Genomic DNA, 18556 nt, shown 5'->3' with positions numbered 1-18556 from the left:
TTTTGGTCAGAATCGATAACCTTGATGAAATCAAGGACATATTCAAAAATGGGTCATTTTGAGTCAAAACCTAGGTCACTAGGTCAAATCAAAGAAAAACCTTGTATATGCGATAGAGGCTGTATTTTTCGTATGATCTCCATGAATTTTGGTCAGAATGATAACCTTGATAAAATTTCGAAAAATTAAAAAATGGGTCATCTAGGGTAAAAAAAAACCCTTGTGTATGCTATAGAGTCTATATTTTTCAGTTGGTCTTAAAGAAATTTGGTCAGAATGATTACCTTGATGAAACCTAGGTCGAATTTGAAAATGTGTCATCTGAGGTCAAAAACTAGGTCATTAGGTCAAATCAAAGAAAAACATTGTGTATGCGATAGAGACTGTATTTTTCAATTGATTTTCATGTAATTTTGTCAGAATGATTGACTCGATAAAATCTAGGTTAAATTTGAATATGGGTCATCTGAGGTCAAAAGCTAGGTCATTAGGTCAAATCAAAGTAAAATCTTCTTATGCGATAGCGACTGTATAGGTCACTAGGTCAAATCTAAGAAAATTCTTGTTTAAACTCAAGAGACTACTTTTTTGGACCAATCCTAATGAAAACTGGCCAGAATATTTGTTTCTATGAAATCACTAGGTCAAACATGTTTACACTGTCATGATGTGTTTCTCAGGTGAGCGACCTAAGGCCATCTTGGCCCTTTTGTTTATTGTTTCAGAACACCCTACTCTTTCCCACACAATAACAAATAGGTCAAAGATCCGTATTTTTCTGCCGCACAGACTGCTTTCTGTAAAATTTGCGAGGCTCAACTTTTATCTCAATATGAGCTTTTATTTATAATCTTCAAAGGACTAAAAGGTCTAATATTTCAACCATGTTGACGTATTATTATAATAGTATAGGTACGTTTAGGCATAATTGTAATAGTTTAGGTATGTTTAGGTATTAATAATAGTACAGGTACGTTTAAGTATCATTGTAATTCGGTACAGATATATAAAGGTATGATTTTAATGCTATAGGTACGTTTTGGTATAACTGTAAAAGTACAGGTACATTTTGGTATTATTGTTACAGTAATAGTACAGGTAAGAATAGATAAGAATGTACTATTTTTTAGTTTGCATATGTTGGGTTCTTTTCATCTTTGACAAGGAGATATATTAATTCATATAATAAGTTAGATATTGATCATTGAAAAACTAATGATATGAAAGATTGTTGCGTATTGTGACCATTTGTGTCTATCAGTCAAGAATGGCCCCACATACTGTCCCATCCTCTAAACATCAAAACATATCAAAGGGTCATAACTGCAGTGAAATATTCACAGATTTTTTTTTCTTTATGGTCATCTGCACACCAAGCATGTTCATTTGTGAAAGATTGAAGTAAATCAGTCTTACAGTGTGCGAGGAGTTGGACACACACTAATTTTCTCTATATTCCGTAAGCAAACACTAGGAAATGACCTGTATTTTGAAATTACAGCTTTAAATGAACTATAAACAGAAAAATGATCAGAAATACGTTTGAAACTTTTAAGTGTAAAACATGCAGATGTCAAAAATAAACTGTAGAAAACAGTTGACATTTCTATCTGTAAAATGGTCATGTATCAAAATTACAGCTGTAACATTTTTGGAGGGAAACATGTTTACTGTCGATCTATAATTAATTTTGGCGGGATATAACTGAGGTTCAGAGAGACACAATATCTTCTAGAATATTGGATTTTGAACCATTATGGACTAAGCCCAATTGTATCATTATGTAATATAGATGTAAATGGACAAATGTATGCACATGTATAACTTTAAATGCCCACACTTAGGGGGGTGGGGCATATTGATTTGCCCTTGTCCGTCCTTCCGTCCGTCCGTCAGTCCTTCCGAGAATGTTGTGTCGCGCCTAGCTCCAAAAGTATTTGACGTAGAGTCACAAAACTTTACAGAAATGTTGTAGTTGTGCACCTGGGGTTTTGCGTCCGGATTCATTCAGTCGTGTAGGTGTTATGGCCCCTGACTTTGTAAAATTGGTCGTTTCAGTGTTGTGTCGCGCCTAGCTCCAAAAGTATTTGACGTAGAGTCAAAAAACTTTACAGGAATGTTGGTCAGCATGTGAAGTTGTGCACCTGGGGTTTCGTGTCCGGATTCATTCAGTCGCGACCATTATGGAAATACAAAAAATTACAGTTATTTTATGGTGTGTCTTTAAGGTAACTTAACAATAGCCACTACAGACCTTGACATTTTAAAAAAATACAAGTATATATAACTCTCAAAATATACTAAGCATTTAGAATTTAGTTCGAATAAGAGCTGGCACTATTAGTGACAAACGCCCCCGAAATGTGCCCAAAAATGCTACAGTTGTCTGCGCAAAATATGCCAGAATAGTTTAGGTATGACTCATTTTGCGACCAGATTCAACAAGTTCTCCGAAGGTAACATTGACCTTGAAGCTAGGGTCTGTGTTTTCAGCATGACACACCAGCTCGTCATAGGGAAGAATTGTGACAAGTAATTTCTGATGAATGGGAGAGTAATTGACCGCACAAGAAAGATACAATGTTAAGTCTAAGTGTGACTTTTACCTTGAAGCTAGGGGTCTTGGGCTTGTGTCTGACACGTCATTTAAATATAGGGAACGTTTATGCCATGTAATTTTAAAATCTCTTAATCGATGGAAGAGTTATGGTACGGACAAGAAACACATCATGTAAACTGTCAACCTCTAAATGTGACCATGACCTTAGAGCTGGTGGTCTTTTTGTTATGCATGATACGTTTCTTCGTTATGGGGAATATTTATGCCAAGTAATTTCGAAATTCCTTGATGAATGACGAACCGGACATGAAACAAACCCTATTAAACTTTGACTTGACTTCTAAGTGTAAACTTGATCTTGGAACTAGTGGCCTGGGTCCTGAGCGTAACACATTGCCTCATTATGGTAAACATTTATGCCAATTTGTTTCAAAATTCTTTCACAGATAACAGAGTTATATACCGGACACGAAAAATGTTCTTTAAACCTATGACTATTACGATGACCTTGACCTTGGAGCAAGGGATCTGGGTCTTGCGCATGACACATTGTCTGATTATGGTTACCATTTATGCTAAGGTATTCCAAAATCCCTTCATCGATGGCAGGAATATGGACCAGACACAGAAACAGATCTGAACTCTAAGTCTGACCTTGACCTTGGAGCTAGGGGGACTAGGTCTTGCCCATGACACGGCGTCTCATTTATGCTAAGTAATTTCAAAACCTCTTGATAAATTGCAAAGTTACGAACCGGACACGAAACAGACCCTATTAACGTTTGACTTCTAAGTGTGAAATTGACCTTGTAGCTAGGGGACTGAGTATTACATACGAAACGTTGTCTCAATAAAGTTAATGTTTATCCCAAACTATTTCAAAATTCCTTCATGGAGGACAGAGTTACAGCCCGGACAAGAATTTACAAAATTACGGTCGGACGGACGGACTGACAAGGCGATTTTAATATGCCCACCTTCGAGGCATAAACATCAAAGAACATACTGTAGTGTAAATAAGAAGTTATTTTCTGAAACATCGTTAAAAGATGGAAGCACTGATGAAAAGGCTAATAGCGAATATTGCAGACTCGATTTGATTGAGAACGCATTAGCTGTAGTGTGTTTCTTTTGTACACTAGTCAGCAGTGTACATGTATCTAGATAATTTGCAACCATGCTTTGCACGGAATGTCACGGATCAGAGGGATAGACTGGCTATATTCATCACTACAATCCGGCAAAAATGTATGAAATCTAAAGTGGTAGTATATTTATGGTATGAACAAAGTTTACAAGGAATGTTGGTCAGCATGTGCAGTTGTGCACCTGGGGTTTCGCGTTCGGATTTATTCAGTATTGTAGGAGTTATGACCCCTGACCTAGGAAAAAATGTGTCCTTTGTCATGTAGATGGGGCATCTGTGTCCCATGGACACATTTCTAGTTACACTTTATTTAAAAACTGATAAGTCTAAACGAAGTAATTAAAAATTGTCGTTTTTAATGACAAAGAAAGTTTTATTAACAAAATCTGATGCATAGTTTCTACTTTGTAACCCATTCCTGAATTTTACAAATTCAATTATACTGTAAATATATTTCATATTGTTTTCTTACATCCAAGAGTATTTTATTTTGCAAAATTGTAGTATTTTTTCCCTTACTACAGAATTACAATTCTCCTAAATCATTTTGTACCTCTGCTTTCGTCCTTTAAAGTATTGTCCTCATTTTCAAATTGATAACATTTCTACAGCTATAACTTTGAGGCATTTTAACAGCGGTATAATCCTCCCAGGATAACACGAAGCGCGGGAAATTTTGGTATAACTGATAATAGGGTAATCAGGTTTATAATAAGAAGTAATTGTATATGAAATAATAAGTACATATTTTTATGTTTTGTATTCTGAATGGCATGGTATGTAGTGGTAACTCGTCCGTTTGTTTTTTGTAACAGTTTCTGTTATGGGCAGGTATAGTTTCGAACCCAGAGGACGAAGATTTTTTTTTCAATTATTTAATTATCATTTTTTCTTTGTTTATTGGTTATTTTGTATTCGTTTTATTTTATTGATTGATTTATTGTTTCATCTTTCTAATGTAACCAGTTGCAATAACAATGAGCATTTCAGGAGTCTGTAGTATTAAAATAAACATGGTACATGTATGTAGTAACAGTATCTAACAACAGTTCATTCATCGACTGTGTCTGTACAAGAAGACTAACCATAAGATTCAGAGGCAGTGTCGCCGAGTCACAAGATGTAACCTGAAACTCAAGAAGTTTTTCCATTTCCTTGTCAATAACAATGTCCCCAGCCCAGTATTTTCCTTCGTGTCAGCTGCAGGTTTTCCATTGCTCGGCTATTATACTGTCGCATGCTGCTTCTGCAAGCTCTGCTATGTCATTTATTTTATATGAAAATGTTCACTTCGATACATTTTACTTCTCGTTTACCCAATTAAGGTCAATTGGATTGAAGTATGTATGGTAGGGAAGAAGCATTATAGATCTATATCCGTGCAGCTCCAACATGGTGTAAACCACATAATGAGGTGTTTGTTTGTTGTTTCTACAAATTCCTAGCAGTTCCGGTTAAACATTTCCGCTCTTGCTTTTCATTTGCATTTCTCAATAGTTATAAATGTTTTGAGTGACACAACCCTTACCTATTTTGCCGTGTTTGACTATTCCGATTTATAATTGTAAAATTACTTCTAATCTTGCGCCAGGTGTAGGCTGCAATTTTTTCTGCTCTGCAAAAATTGGATTATTTTGCCAAAACCGGTGATTCTAGAGATTGGATTTTTGACTCAGTTTTTAATAAAATGGTGACCAACATTCTGCAGAATTTATTTTGTGGAATTATCATTGGATTTATGAATAACTTTGATGTAAGACAATCGCAATTTGACAAATACTGGAGTAACGTTTCAATAATTTCAGTCAGTTTTGGTGAACAACATCTCACTCGAAATTATGGCTAATCCGTGTACAGGTAGACAATACAGTAGAGACCAATTACTGGATTATAGAGATGTGCCTAGGAGGTATACAATACCGAATAAAGAAACATTAGCTATGTTGAAAAAGTATAATCTTTTGAAATACAGAGGTAAACGAGCTGGTCACCCGAGGATAAAATCTAAAGCTGATATTCACTTGACAAATTCGACCCAAATTAAACTAGATCATACATTTATATCAAATGCACACATAAGAAACAACAGGAACGTTCAAATTTTATCCAAATTAAACTAGATCATTCATTTTTATTGAATGCCCAAAGAAAGAAACAACTGAAACTTTCAACTGTGAACATAAAGTCTGAGCATGGAAAGTCTGCTGACCTTCTCCAGCACATATTAGAGGAGGTGATAGACCTCTGTGTGATCACAGAAACTTGGCTACAGCCGGATGGTGATGACGTTGTCAGGGGGGAATTGTCTCAGGATGGTTACTGCTTTGATGATGTCCCGAGACCCGACCGTAAAGGTGGAGGACTTGCCCTGTTATACAGAAACAATCTCAAAGTGTCAAGATGCCCAGCAGAAACCTTTCAGTCTTTTGAATGTGCTGAATGGAAAGTACGTAGTCAATCATTCATCCTCTATATCTTTGGTATATATAGACCGCCATATTCGGAGAGACACCCAGTAACTCAGGCTATGTTTATGACAGAATTCACTGAGTTTCTTGAACAAATAACGACAAGATCCGAGTCTCTGGTGCTGTTAGGTGACTTTAACATCCACATGGATAATAAGTCAGACTGCTACACAAAACAATTTCAGCAGTGTTTGAGATCTTTTGGACTGGTTCAACATGTCAATGCTCCTACTCATTCTGGTGGTCATATTCTTGACCTGATGATCACAAAGCTAGAAGACAAACGTGTGAATGTCTCAGAACCTTTGCCAGACTATTACATCTCTGACCACTGCTTTGTTAGTTGTAACATTGAACAGTATCGCCCTCCCTTGATCAGGAAAGAAATCAAATCTCGCAATTGAAAATATGTATCCAGTGACATATTACAATCAGAATTTGGTCAATTAAATAACATTGTAGTGAACTCGTCCAATGTCAATGATCTTGTGTCTGAGTTCACTAGAATCACGTCCGACATTGTTCAGAAACATGCCTCTCTAAAGGAAAGAACTATTCTCTGTAGACCGACAGTTCCTTGGTACTCTGGATACCTAAAACAGCTGAAACAATACAAACGATCAATAGAAAAAATCTTTATGAATGACAAATCTGACCTTTCAAAGAAAGTGTATAGTGGTGTAAGAAATGTATATAGCGCTGAACTTTCTAGGGCCAAGGATGAGTACTACCAGAACAAGATTGGAGAAGCAGAAGGAAACATCAAAAAGCTATATGCCGTAACATCCGATTTACTGGGAAGGTCGAAGGACAACCCGCTCCCATTACACACAAGTGCAGTATCTTTGGCAAATGACTTTCTACGATACTTTGCTGATAAAATAATCAAGTTGAGAAATGATCTTGACAACATATCAACTGAAACACCCAATGGTAATTCTTCCTACTCAAATCCACCCGTGATTATGAATACATTTACTGCGCTCAAACCACTTTCCGAAAACGATATTTTGAAACTTGTATATTCATCAAAATCTACAACTTGTGAACTTGATGTGATACCAACTAAGAAATTAAAGGAGCATTTTTCACAACTTGCTCCCGTTGTGACAGAAATTGTAAATCGATCACTGCTATCTGGTGTGTTCCCTGAGGAATGGAAAAGTGCTGTGATAAAACCGTTGTTGAAGAAGAAAGGTCTCCCATTTGAACTGCAAAACTATCGTCCAGTGTCAAATTTAACATTCCTCTCCAAAATTCTTGAAAAAGCTGCACTAAATCAAATCAACAAGCATATTGAAGCTAACAATCTCCTCCCAGCTTACCAAAGTGCCTATAGAAAATATCATGGGGTTGAAACAGCAATGGTAAAAATGTATAATGATCTTTTGGAAACCATAGATGAAAATCAAATAACAATCGTGGTCATGATCGACTTGAGTGCATCGTTCGATACCATCGATATCCCGACCGATACTGATTCAAATCCTTCAAGATGACTTTGGTATACATAGCACTCCCTTGAAATGGATAGAATCTTATCTCTAGAACAGAACAATGAAAGTTTTAGTCGAACAGTCAGCATCTGACACGGAGCCACTAAGGTTTGGTGTCCCGCAGGGTTCTTGTGCCGGACCGGTGATCTTTACCCTGTATATATCGGCTCTCAACCGAGTGGTGCAGAAATATCCAGCCGATCTCTATGGATACGCGGACGACCACAAGATTGCGTTAAAAATTTAAGCGGGAAATTCTCAAAATGAGACAACTGTTCTTCAACAACTCGACAGTTGTCTAAATGAAATCATAAAATGGATGACAACCTTAAAACTGAAAATGAATCAGTCTAAAACTGAAATTATTATGTATGGAACAAGACAACAGTTAGCGAAATTGAACATCACAAGTGTAAACGTTGGTAGGTATGACGTAAAATGCGTCGATCATGTCAGAGACCTGGGTGTAACTATGACTAATACACTCAACTTTGACCATCACATTCAGAGAAAGTGTCAGATAGCTCATGTGCAGTTACGAAACCTTATGGCTATACGGAAACATCTCACACAGAAGTCAACTGAATCATTAGTGCATGGATTGGTTCATTCTCACATTGACTTCTGCAACAGTTTATTTACAGAAATTCCAGCCTACCAAATCAATAAACTACAGCGAGTCCAAAATCATGCCGCTAAAGTAGTCAAGAATGCTTCCTATGAAAAACCAAGTACCGAACTTCTGAAAGAATTACACTGGCTCCCAGTTAAGGCTAGAGTCATGTTCAAAGTTTTAGTAGTAGTCTTCCGTGTCATCAATGGTACAGCTCCAGTATATCTGAGGGAAATGTTTGTACCTACTCGACAACGATACAGACTTCGCTCACAAAGTGACACTAACTTTAACATCCCTAGACGGCGAACAAAACTAGCAGACAGGTCTATGGCAGTCGTTGGTCCCAAATGGTTGAACGATCTGCCTAGCTATCTGAAAAAAATTCAGTCTGAAGCCAGCTTTAGATCAAAACTGAAAACGCATTTATTTAGGCAGTTTCATGAACAATGAGTGTAGTCTTGTTTAAATATAAAATATCAGAAGTGGTGTAAAATAGTATTTATATATGTCCAAATCTTTAAATCTAAGTTCTAGAATCCTGTTCATATTTTGTATGTATATATGTTAAATGTGTGTTATGTAATTGTAAAGCGCAATAGAATATTTTATAATTTTTGCGCTATATAAATGCCATGTATTTGTATTTGTATAAACATTATCCCGGGCGGACTGTACTCTTCATTAAATAACAAATGTATCTGTACACATGGACGGTTCCAAACTGGCGGGGATCCACGCTCATAGATAATGACAAAAATCGATATATATCGCATATCGTTAGCCCTGACCAACCTTTAAACCGAGCCAGTCTATTTTAATTTAGTACAACAAGACTGTTGACCTATCTCCACGAAGAATATAGTTCGACCATGTGTTTGAGCCGTGACGGAATGACACACTTATTTCAATTTGGTTCTATCGAAATTTCAGTGTAGTATACATTATCTTTATTTTATTTTAATAACCATTTTATATATTTGAATAAGAATGTTTAGCTTATATTTTTCATTGTTTCTATATTATATACATATTTTGGTACTTTTATTTCAATTTAATTAATGTCACATAATTTCAACTATACGTATTCATAACGTGTAGAAGCCATTACACGGTAACGAAGACTAACGACAACAATCAAGTCTTTTTAAGTAGCTAAAACATCATTGAATAATCGATTCAGTGAACTGCACATATTTTGTTTCGTACAATGATTATTGAAACAATTATATTTTTAAAAAGGGACTGAATGTCAAACATCAAGTTCGGTTGGCCAATGCCATATTCTTTGGGCCAAGCATTTAGCTTACAATCATAGCTAACTTATACTGCTTTAATATGTATTACATAATATTATATGTCCCTACCCTTTTTTGGCAAATCAACTGTTCTGCATAAATAATTCATGGCTCATCAAAAAATGGACGGACTATAACTGTTTCATTTTACAGCTGTTTGTTAATATTTGTATCTCATTTTCATATTTCCGACTGTGTTTTACAGTCGTTTTAAAGCTGTAAGTTGAAATGTACAGCTGTTATATCAATGTTGTTATATGAAATCTAAAGGTGTTAGTTTGATGAACATCTACGTAAACAACCTTCTGTATGCAATAAATTTCATTCCTTATACCAAAACTCAGTGAACTAATTTTGCACATGTGTAATGATCGGTCATTAATTAAGTAATTAAATACAAGAACAATAATCCATCTCAAACTACAAAGGAAATATATCTTCTCCAACTTTCATGAAACCCAATTGGATTGTCTGTTTTTGTTTCTTTTTTTTAGGTTCTAAAACAAAGACACCAGAATAGTTATATCATCTCATGTTCTGTTATCAATACGTACACTGCTTTATTTGGGACGGAGTTTCCTTTTGCTGCATCTTGCAGCAACTTTCATACTCGTAAGAAATAGAGATGAGGTATAGCATGATGTTCTTCTGTAAACACTCTTTTAGTAAATTGTGACAAGTTCTCTGTCAGCATAACAACCAAAATGTTAAGCTGATCGAGTAAAACATCTTAAAACATTTAAATCAACTAAAGAACAAACATGAGTCACGTACAGGAATAATAATGTAAAACAAACGATTGGACTGTGCTGTGTGTATCAATCTTTAATTTTTATCAAAGTTAAAGTTTACATCATAATTGAAGATCATATGTGCAGTGAAATGTGGTAGCGTTTACAAGTCTGTGTCAGAGCTCTTAAGTTTATTTTCAAGTAAATTTTGACAAACGGAGGACTTCGATTTTTGTTACATTCCGTACTAATTTGACACACTTAAATTATTAAGGAAATGAAAATAAATTCTATAAACACTATGGTTATACATGAAATAAAATCTGCAGCATAAATCTAGGTCATTGCTCGCTCACTTCCTGTCCATCATGCCGTTTCTTATTCATATGGAACTAAAAAAGAAGAAATCAAACAATATTACATGAAAGCTTCTGTGCAATTTACTTCGATAAGACGTCATTATTCTATTAAAAAGAGGGGTGTTCAAATCAGATGTGTGACCTTTAGAGTGCATTCTAAAGAATTGTATCAAAATATTCTAACGCTTTAGGTAACCCTTATTTCAACCATTTTCGAACGTTTACTTGTCACCATATTTTTATCTCGCAATACAGAGTTTGCAAACCTTAACGGTGGCATTGATTTGCACTCACTGATAAGCTATGCTTGTTAACAAAAAAGAAGTAATGGTTCTGTGTGCAGTCATAACCGTTCTCTTACCCAAGATAATTTAAAACAATCATTTCGTATCACAGATTTTAAAGTAACCGGTTGAAATCTGTTGAAAAATATAAGCATGTATCTTCTGTACTCACGGATAATCGGCAGTTTTTCACAAAAGTAGCGTCGGTTGTTTGCGCAGCTGTGATCGTTCCATTTTCCGTCTGGATACATTTCAATACAGTTTTCCGAAGATTGATGATTGTTAGGTTCGCCAGTTGCCCAGTTTTTGAAAGTTGCAGTTTTTCCGGATGCGATCCATTTATAAGTGCCGCCAACCAATTTCAGCCCAATCCAAGCAGTATGACCTGTAAAATTGTTGCATCTCACAGATATTCTTCTATTCTATTTTATTAAATAAAGCTCTGACAAATACGTCAGATGGTCAACACTTCATTCAGTGGTTAGAGCATTAGACATCCATCCGAGCATTCCGTGTTCGAATCTCGCCGCAGGCAGATGGAATTTGCCGTCATGAAATGCTATGCTCTTTGAAATGTTATTCGTCAGATCTATGATGTTTGTTAGCAACAGGTTGACTGAAGCAAAAGAAGTAAAGGAACTGCTTAATACGATAAAGTAAACATTCTGATAAATAAATAATTTATTACTAACATCAGAAGCAACGTTATATCTTACAATAGACTTACTTTGTCGTTACATATGTACATTGACGAGAAAAGAAACGACCCATTCAAACTTTTTGTTGAATATTTTGTTAACCGTTCTAAGTAAGAAATCAACCCTTACCCTGCTAATTTTTTATAATGAACTTGTCCATCTTCCAATTTGGACAGTATCATTAACTGTTAAAAGGGGTGTTTACCAAAAAGATACTGACTGAATAGCGAACAGTGCAGACCATGATCAGACTGCACGGATGTGCAGGCTGATCTTGGTCTGCACTGGTCGCAAAGGCAGAATCACTTGCCGCCAGCAAGCTAAGGGTTAACAACATAGTTATCTGAAAGAATGCATGATCAAGTAGACAGAATTTTGTGGTCACATTATGCTTCAAACTTGAATTTCAACAAAGTTTTAACTTCGCCTCATGGTCGCGCAAAAGTTACGTAGCAGACTTTGTAGGTTTATTGCCCACTCCTTTTGAGGTGCTGGTTCGGTCCCAAATAATTAAATTATTTCAACACTAAATTACTTTCCTGAATTATTAGAAAAACAATTTTCTAGATTCATTTTCAAAACAGCATTTGGTCACTGTTATGTTTAAATACATGTAATTAGCTATAAGTATACATATATCTGCCATAAATGGAATTCGAATTCTTCATATCTTGGGCAGTTATTATAGCAAGCGCTGTTGAAGCTGGCTGTTCCATAATTCTTGCTTCGATCAAACACCGAGATTAAGTCGCGTAATATGTCGGGACTAGCTGTTGAAGAAATATATTTTATCCAATTATATATATACACGTTTTCGCCACACGTTTGTCTTGTGACACTGGGGTATGAAAATAATTAAATGTCTACTACCATGACATCCTATTTTAATCATAATATCAGAGGTAGATTTCACTCTATTGCATTTCTATACATATTAATTCATTTTATGGAATAAACATTCGAACAAGAGGTCGTAGAACACGAAATGCTCCCCGCTCCTTGACACATTCAGTAATTGCACAAGAAACAGAAATTATTTGCTCCCTGTGAACGAAAGTTCTACTGTTCTTGTCAAATGTGACCTTGACCTTTGATCTATCAACCTCAAATTCAACAGGTGACATCTGCTGGTCATAATAAACATCTTTATTAGGATTCGTGATCCTAGGCCCAAGCGTTCTTGAAGGGTTTAACTGTTCCCGATCAATGCATGTGACCTTGCTCTTTAGCCTTCTGACCTCAAAATCTTTAGGGATCATATACTGGTCATGACAAACCTCATGGGCAAGTTTTATGATCCTAGGCTCAAGCGTTCTCACGTAATCGTCCCAAAGTGGTTTAACTGTTCCGGGTCACTGTAAACTTGACCTTTTACCTACTGACCTGCAAATCAATAGAGGTCACCTGCAGGTCATGATTAACCTCTCTATCAACTTTCATGGTCCTTGGACCAAACATTCATCAATTATCGTCCGGAAACTGTTTCATTGTTTCTGGCCAATGTGACCTTGAACTTTGACTTAACAATCTCAAATTCAATAGGGGTCATCTGTTGGTCCTGACCTACCTCCCCGTCATTTTTTTCTGAACCAGCAGGCTGACACAGACCGACCGAAATCTGAGAAACAATATACATATACCCTCCTTCCTCGAAGGGGCCATAATTATTGAAAATAATTCATCAACATGCCAGAAATGACATCGTCATTTCAGATACCACCGTCCAAAAACACTTCCATGGTTTTTATGTATCAACTTTGGATGCGCAATGCTGAGCAGGTATCAATTTTAAAGTTTATATTGCAACAGTTAATGTAAATTTTCTATCAGCTTGGAATGAAAAGTATGGATTTTTTTTAAACTTTGAAATGACCTCAAAGCGTATAAAATTCCAAACGCGACTAATAGGCCACAAGTGAGGTGGAGGTCCTAGCCCATAGTATTTGTGCACCAGTTAAGGTCAATACCCGTTTGTTTCGGCTTATGATGCAGATTACTTTCATGTATAAAAGTGATTTAAATTTCTTGTAAAGAGTCTGTAGTTTACATATTTCAATATCATGTTCCTGAAATAATATTTGATTTGTGTGTTTGTTTGTTTTGGATATAACGCCCTTTTCAACTGTATTTCAGTCTTATAACGGCGGGCAGTTAACCTAAGCAGTGATCCTCGATTCTGTAACAGTAAAAAATAGTTCTCTAAATGTAACTGGTAAGTCTCCCACATGTATCAATAGGTGGAGGACTAATGATTTCCCACACAATGTCGTTTATCAAATAGTCGCGAGGAACGAGCTCACGACCCAGCAATCTGTAGACCAACGCACTATCTACTGAGCTAAGCAGGCAGGCAAATTAATATTTGAAGTAGCATGAGTCAAAAATAAACTACTTACTGCCGATGTCCTCCTCTCTAAGATCGCTTAAGAAAGTATTTATTTCAGCGCTAGTAATTTCTGCAAGGTGGCCTCCGTTAGACATGCACACAGCCTATAGAAATTCGACATAATTCGTGACTCTTACAAATATCATGGTCTTACTTATAATTATGTCAAAATAAACCATTCAGTGTTAATAAATTCCTACTTGAGCCAAATCCCTATTAATTGTGTAATAAAGACTTACTTGAGCCAAATCGCTATTCTGAATGTAATAGTATTTCTTGGACCGAATCCCTATTATGTATTAATAAACTTTTCTATTAGCCGATTACCTATTTTATGTGAAATAAATTCTGACTTGAGCTGAATGCCTAATCTGTGTGTAACGAATTCTTATTTGAGCCATATCTCCGTTCATTGTGTAATAAAGTCTTACTTAAACCGAGTCCCTTTTATGTGTGTAATAAACTCGTATTTGAGCCGAAACCCTATTATGTGTGTAATAAACTCTTACTTGTGCCGACTCCCAATCTATAGAGGAAGTATTGTGGAAGTACTTATAGCAACGTCTGTCTAAAAGTTTGAATCCGCTCTCACATACCTCTGTGGTAAAGAATAATATAGAAAAAATGACAAAACAAACATAATTATTATGTGGTAAAATGTAAAACATTGGCGTGGCTATAATAGAAATGATTAACATGTTCCAATAATTTGATCAATTAATATAATGTGGACAGATGTATTGATCAATATGATCAATTATTTTATATTTAATACTGATAAAATGTAGGCACATATTTACTTTTTCTTTACAAAAATGTTTTTGTGTGCTTTTAGATTTGCCAGTAATCAAAGTGATCCGTGAGTTTCAAGCAGATTTAAGACATTATTTGGAATTAATTAACGGGCTAAAATTTTCAATATCATATTTCATTTAAAAAAAAAGATAATAGTTTTGCAGTATCATTACATTCTCTGTTCTGTTGCCCCTGATTCTTAAAATAATCGCATTTCCTTATGCCGAATCCAGGCTGTAAGGTTTTCAGATAAATGACTATGCAACTACTTACGGTTCGTCAAACATGCAAAGCTAACATACATATTTCAACTGAAATTTACAATGCATTAATCGTATTATGTTCCTAGTATCGTACTTGATTTTAAGCCAGTCAAATGATTTAATTATCACGTTTCTTATCTGTTTTGTGTATAACGGCTTTCAGGACACAATTTTTTTATCATCCGGATAAATGACGATACGGCACCGCTTATGGTTAATATATCACGCATACTAGAATGTAAGTATTTCTGTGAAATAATTGCTCAACTACAAATCAAAATATATCGTTATATATTGTAACACATTACGTTTTCGTATGAATTGGTGTAAAAAAATCAAATGGCAGATCTATTTAGTGTCATGTGGACACTGTTCACATTCTAGTTTTACAATTCAACTATAAGATAAAAAAACGTGAGAACATAATTTGATATAACCGTTAACAGCACTTTCATAAACTAAATATCGATTCGGCAGTTCAGAGACACCTGTTTAACATTCCAACACAGTACATGGTTACAAAACTGTGAACTCACCTCTAGGCGGACGTTTACATATATATGCTCGAGAATATGTGCAGCGCTTATCGTCCCACTCTCCACGACTGGTCATAAGTACACAGGCTTGTGTCCAGACTACATCGTTAGGTTCGTATTGACCCCAGCTCGTGTAAGTAGCAACTTTCCCAGATGATACCCATACATGGGTGTCATTGATTTCTCTGTCATTCAGTCCAATCCAAGTATCAGATGGATATAAAATATCTGGAGAGAAAAAATACTTCATCACGGATAAAATTGAATTTATCATGGTTATAGCAAAACAACCAAAACTTAATTATTAAATGGTATGCTCTACATGGTCTAATATGGAATATACACTACAAATAAATTCAATATGATATGAAAGCAATAGTTAGGTTATTAGATTAGCGTAGATATCAATATCCGTAAACAGAGAGAAGCATTACGAATGCCGCTTTCTCTTGATATCTATCCTCAGACTCCAAGCAGTGATAATCTATCCTGGTGCAATATTAAGGTACATTCTATAGCCAAAATGTTTTAGTGCATGTTTTTACAACCATTTTTTGAATTTTTACTGAAGAATTACACAATTTGATGAATGAAACGCCTATTAAAAATGATTAAGCTCTCTTTTGAAGTATATATCTTGAAAAACAAATGCCAACACTTGTTGTACACGAAAATCCGGACAGAAGACAGAAACCAATATTTTTAGGTGGTCATATTTTTTTCAAAATCGACAGCTGCTACACTCAAGCATTATTTTGCCTAAAAGTGTGACCAAAACTTACCTAGATAATATATGACTTCCTGCGAGCAATCAGTTTTTAAATAAATTTGATGAAAGTGCCTGTTAGAGTTGATAATTTCAGATAATTTTTATTTTCGCTTTTTTTTTCATGCAGACATCATTTCACAACTAATTTGAGGTAAACTTGCGTATCTATGACAAAATCCATAATATCATTACAAGGGCAATACACACAGAAGTCAGATGTGTCAATTTTATTTTTAGAAACGGTTGCAGTCACAAAGTGATTGACAGAATAAAATGTAAGTTTCAGCATATTTTTTTCACACAAAAATGTGTTAGTGCATAGAAATGTGATCAGGCTGAGTACATGGTCTTATGGATTACATAATTTTCGGCGCTTAACGTGAAAACAGTTAAAGCACAGGATTCACAAACATTAAATTTATGCTTAAATCTATATGCGATACATTATATATATAATTATAATTCACAATAATATATCATATGGAAGTAACTGGAATAAATTTGGACTATTTCCTTTGGAAGTTTACATGACTGTGCTATCAAAAAGCCCCCCTCGTGTTTATATATTTTGACAGGTCGAGTTGTTCTGGGACTATGGACAATGGTAAGTGCAAAGTTATATAGATTTATATAAATTAATTATTTTTGCAACGAGTTCAAAGTAAATTGATAATCAGTCGACTCTATTTCAAGATTTGAGAATGATTTGCCTATTTTGGGACAGAGAACATAGCATTTGCATGCTTGTATCACTGTCACCATAGATTATCGTAAGATCCACTGGTAGATCTAGATGCAGAATTAACGCATTGTGTTATAGATAGTGAATCGATCAGAATGGACAGAATAGATCATTGTTGAAGTACTTTTTGAATTCGAATTGACATAATTTGATTCGAATTGACATAATTTGAAAGTAGACTCTGCATTTATGCAATAAGACACGTCTGATTGGACGTGCTGAATCGTCCGGCAAAAGCCATTAAGATTTCTAAAGTAACATTAATTAGAATCAAGGTCTACTGTGCATTTAATCCGTCTTGTGTTTGTTTCAGATGAATGGATATCTGCACCATGGAAACAATGTCATTTGCAAACTGTCTGAACCTGTGCTGGGCGTGCACATTGACATTTCTTATTCAACAGGAATACATGATGTCGACCAACAGTACAGCTAGGTAAATATCAATAGTCTATATATATTCTTCAATAATTTCGTGAACAACGTCTGTAAGTAAGCCAAGGAAAGGCCACCTCTGCATAGCTGAAAAGGTCAAGGGTCTGAATGAAGCATGATCATGCACCAAAATATCAACAAATTTATACATTTGTACAATGGAATAAAATAACATACAGTGGGCCTATATTATATTGATAATAAATAGTATCATAATTATTTATTTTACATGGCATGCATGAATTGTTCAACCTTATTCGTACATCAGCTGTGCTGTAGACCTACAGAATCAGCATAAAGAAATGAAACTACATGAGTAGTTTTAAGGTACATAAATCCACACTTGTCAAGACTCCATATAATGCTGATTTCCTTATATGGGTGGTTTTCAAAATAATGAAGCTTTTTCTTCTTTTTCACCTTACTTTAATTCAGTTCAGTTTTAGAATGTGTTTCGGGACAAATCATATCCAAATCAATGTATTCAAGAAATGTGTGCAATTTCAGCTGAAAGGCCCAAGCATTTTGAAAGTTATGTTAAATTATATAGCTAATTTTGTGATGGAGGCCCCTTATTAAAAAATAGTGATAAATTCAAATGTTGAACACTACAATTTCATAACCCCATTACTTTTCTTAAGTCCTAATGTTTTTCTAAATCAACTTTCTCAGAATCTTCATATAATGTTTATACACCCAAAAATGTCCCTTGTAAATATTCTTTAAATAAAATGGGTTTTTACTTTATTTCCCTCTCAATGGAAGTTACAATGGATACAAAAGCAGCTTTCAGTTTCACATATTAAGCCAAAGTGATGTCCCCTGTGCACCCTTTTTTGATATTCATCAATTATCATAGCATTTATACTGTAATTATATTCTCAGCAGAGTGTAAGTTAAATGCAGGCATTACTTGATAATTAAGCATTATATAAGAATCCCAGGATAATTTAAATTTTATTTTTTTGCATTTTTC

General features: G+C 35.1%; 1 protein-coding gene across 2 annotated transcripts in view; it reads right to left on the bottom strand.

Moving 5' to 3' along the window:
• Positions 1–10387: 10387 nt before the first annotated feature.
• The window catches only part of LOC123539215 (macrophage mannose receptor 1-like), a 46438-nt gene continuing 38269 nt past the window's right edge, over positions 10388–18556 (bottom strand). For both annotated transcript variants that reach the window (XM_045323744.2, XM_045323743.2), the window contains 5 exons: positions 15635–15862; positions 14550–14638; positions 14051–14144; positions 11129–11341; positions 10388–10705 (listed from right to left, as the gene is read on the bottom strand). In XM_045323744.2, coding sequence (XP_045179679.2) covers positions 10692–10705; positions 11129–11341; positions 14051–14144; positions 14550–14638; positions 15635–15862 — 638 coding nt within the window. In that variant the 3' untranslated portion in view covers positions 10388–10691. The remainder of the gene's footprint in view (positions 10706–11128; positions 11342–14050; positions 14145–14549; positions 14639–15634; positions 15863–18556) is intronic.

This window comes from Mercenaria mercenaria, chromosome 18 (assembly GCF_021730395.1).
Source record: "Mercenaria mercenaria strain notata chromosome 18, MADL_Memer_1, whole genome shotgun sequence".
Lineage (NCBI taxonomy): Eukaryota > Metazoa > Mollusca > Bivalvia > Venerida > Veneridae > Mercenaria > Mercenaria mercenaria.
This window is presented reverse-complemented; position numbering and strand designations above follow the sequence as displayed.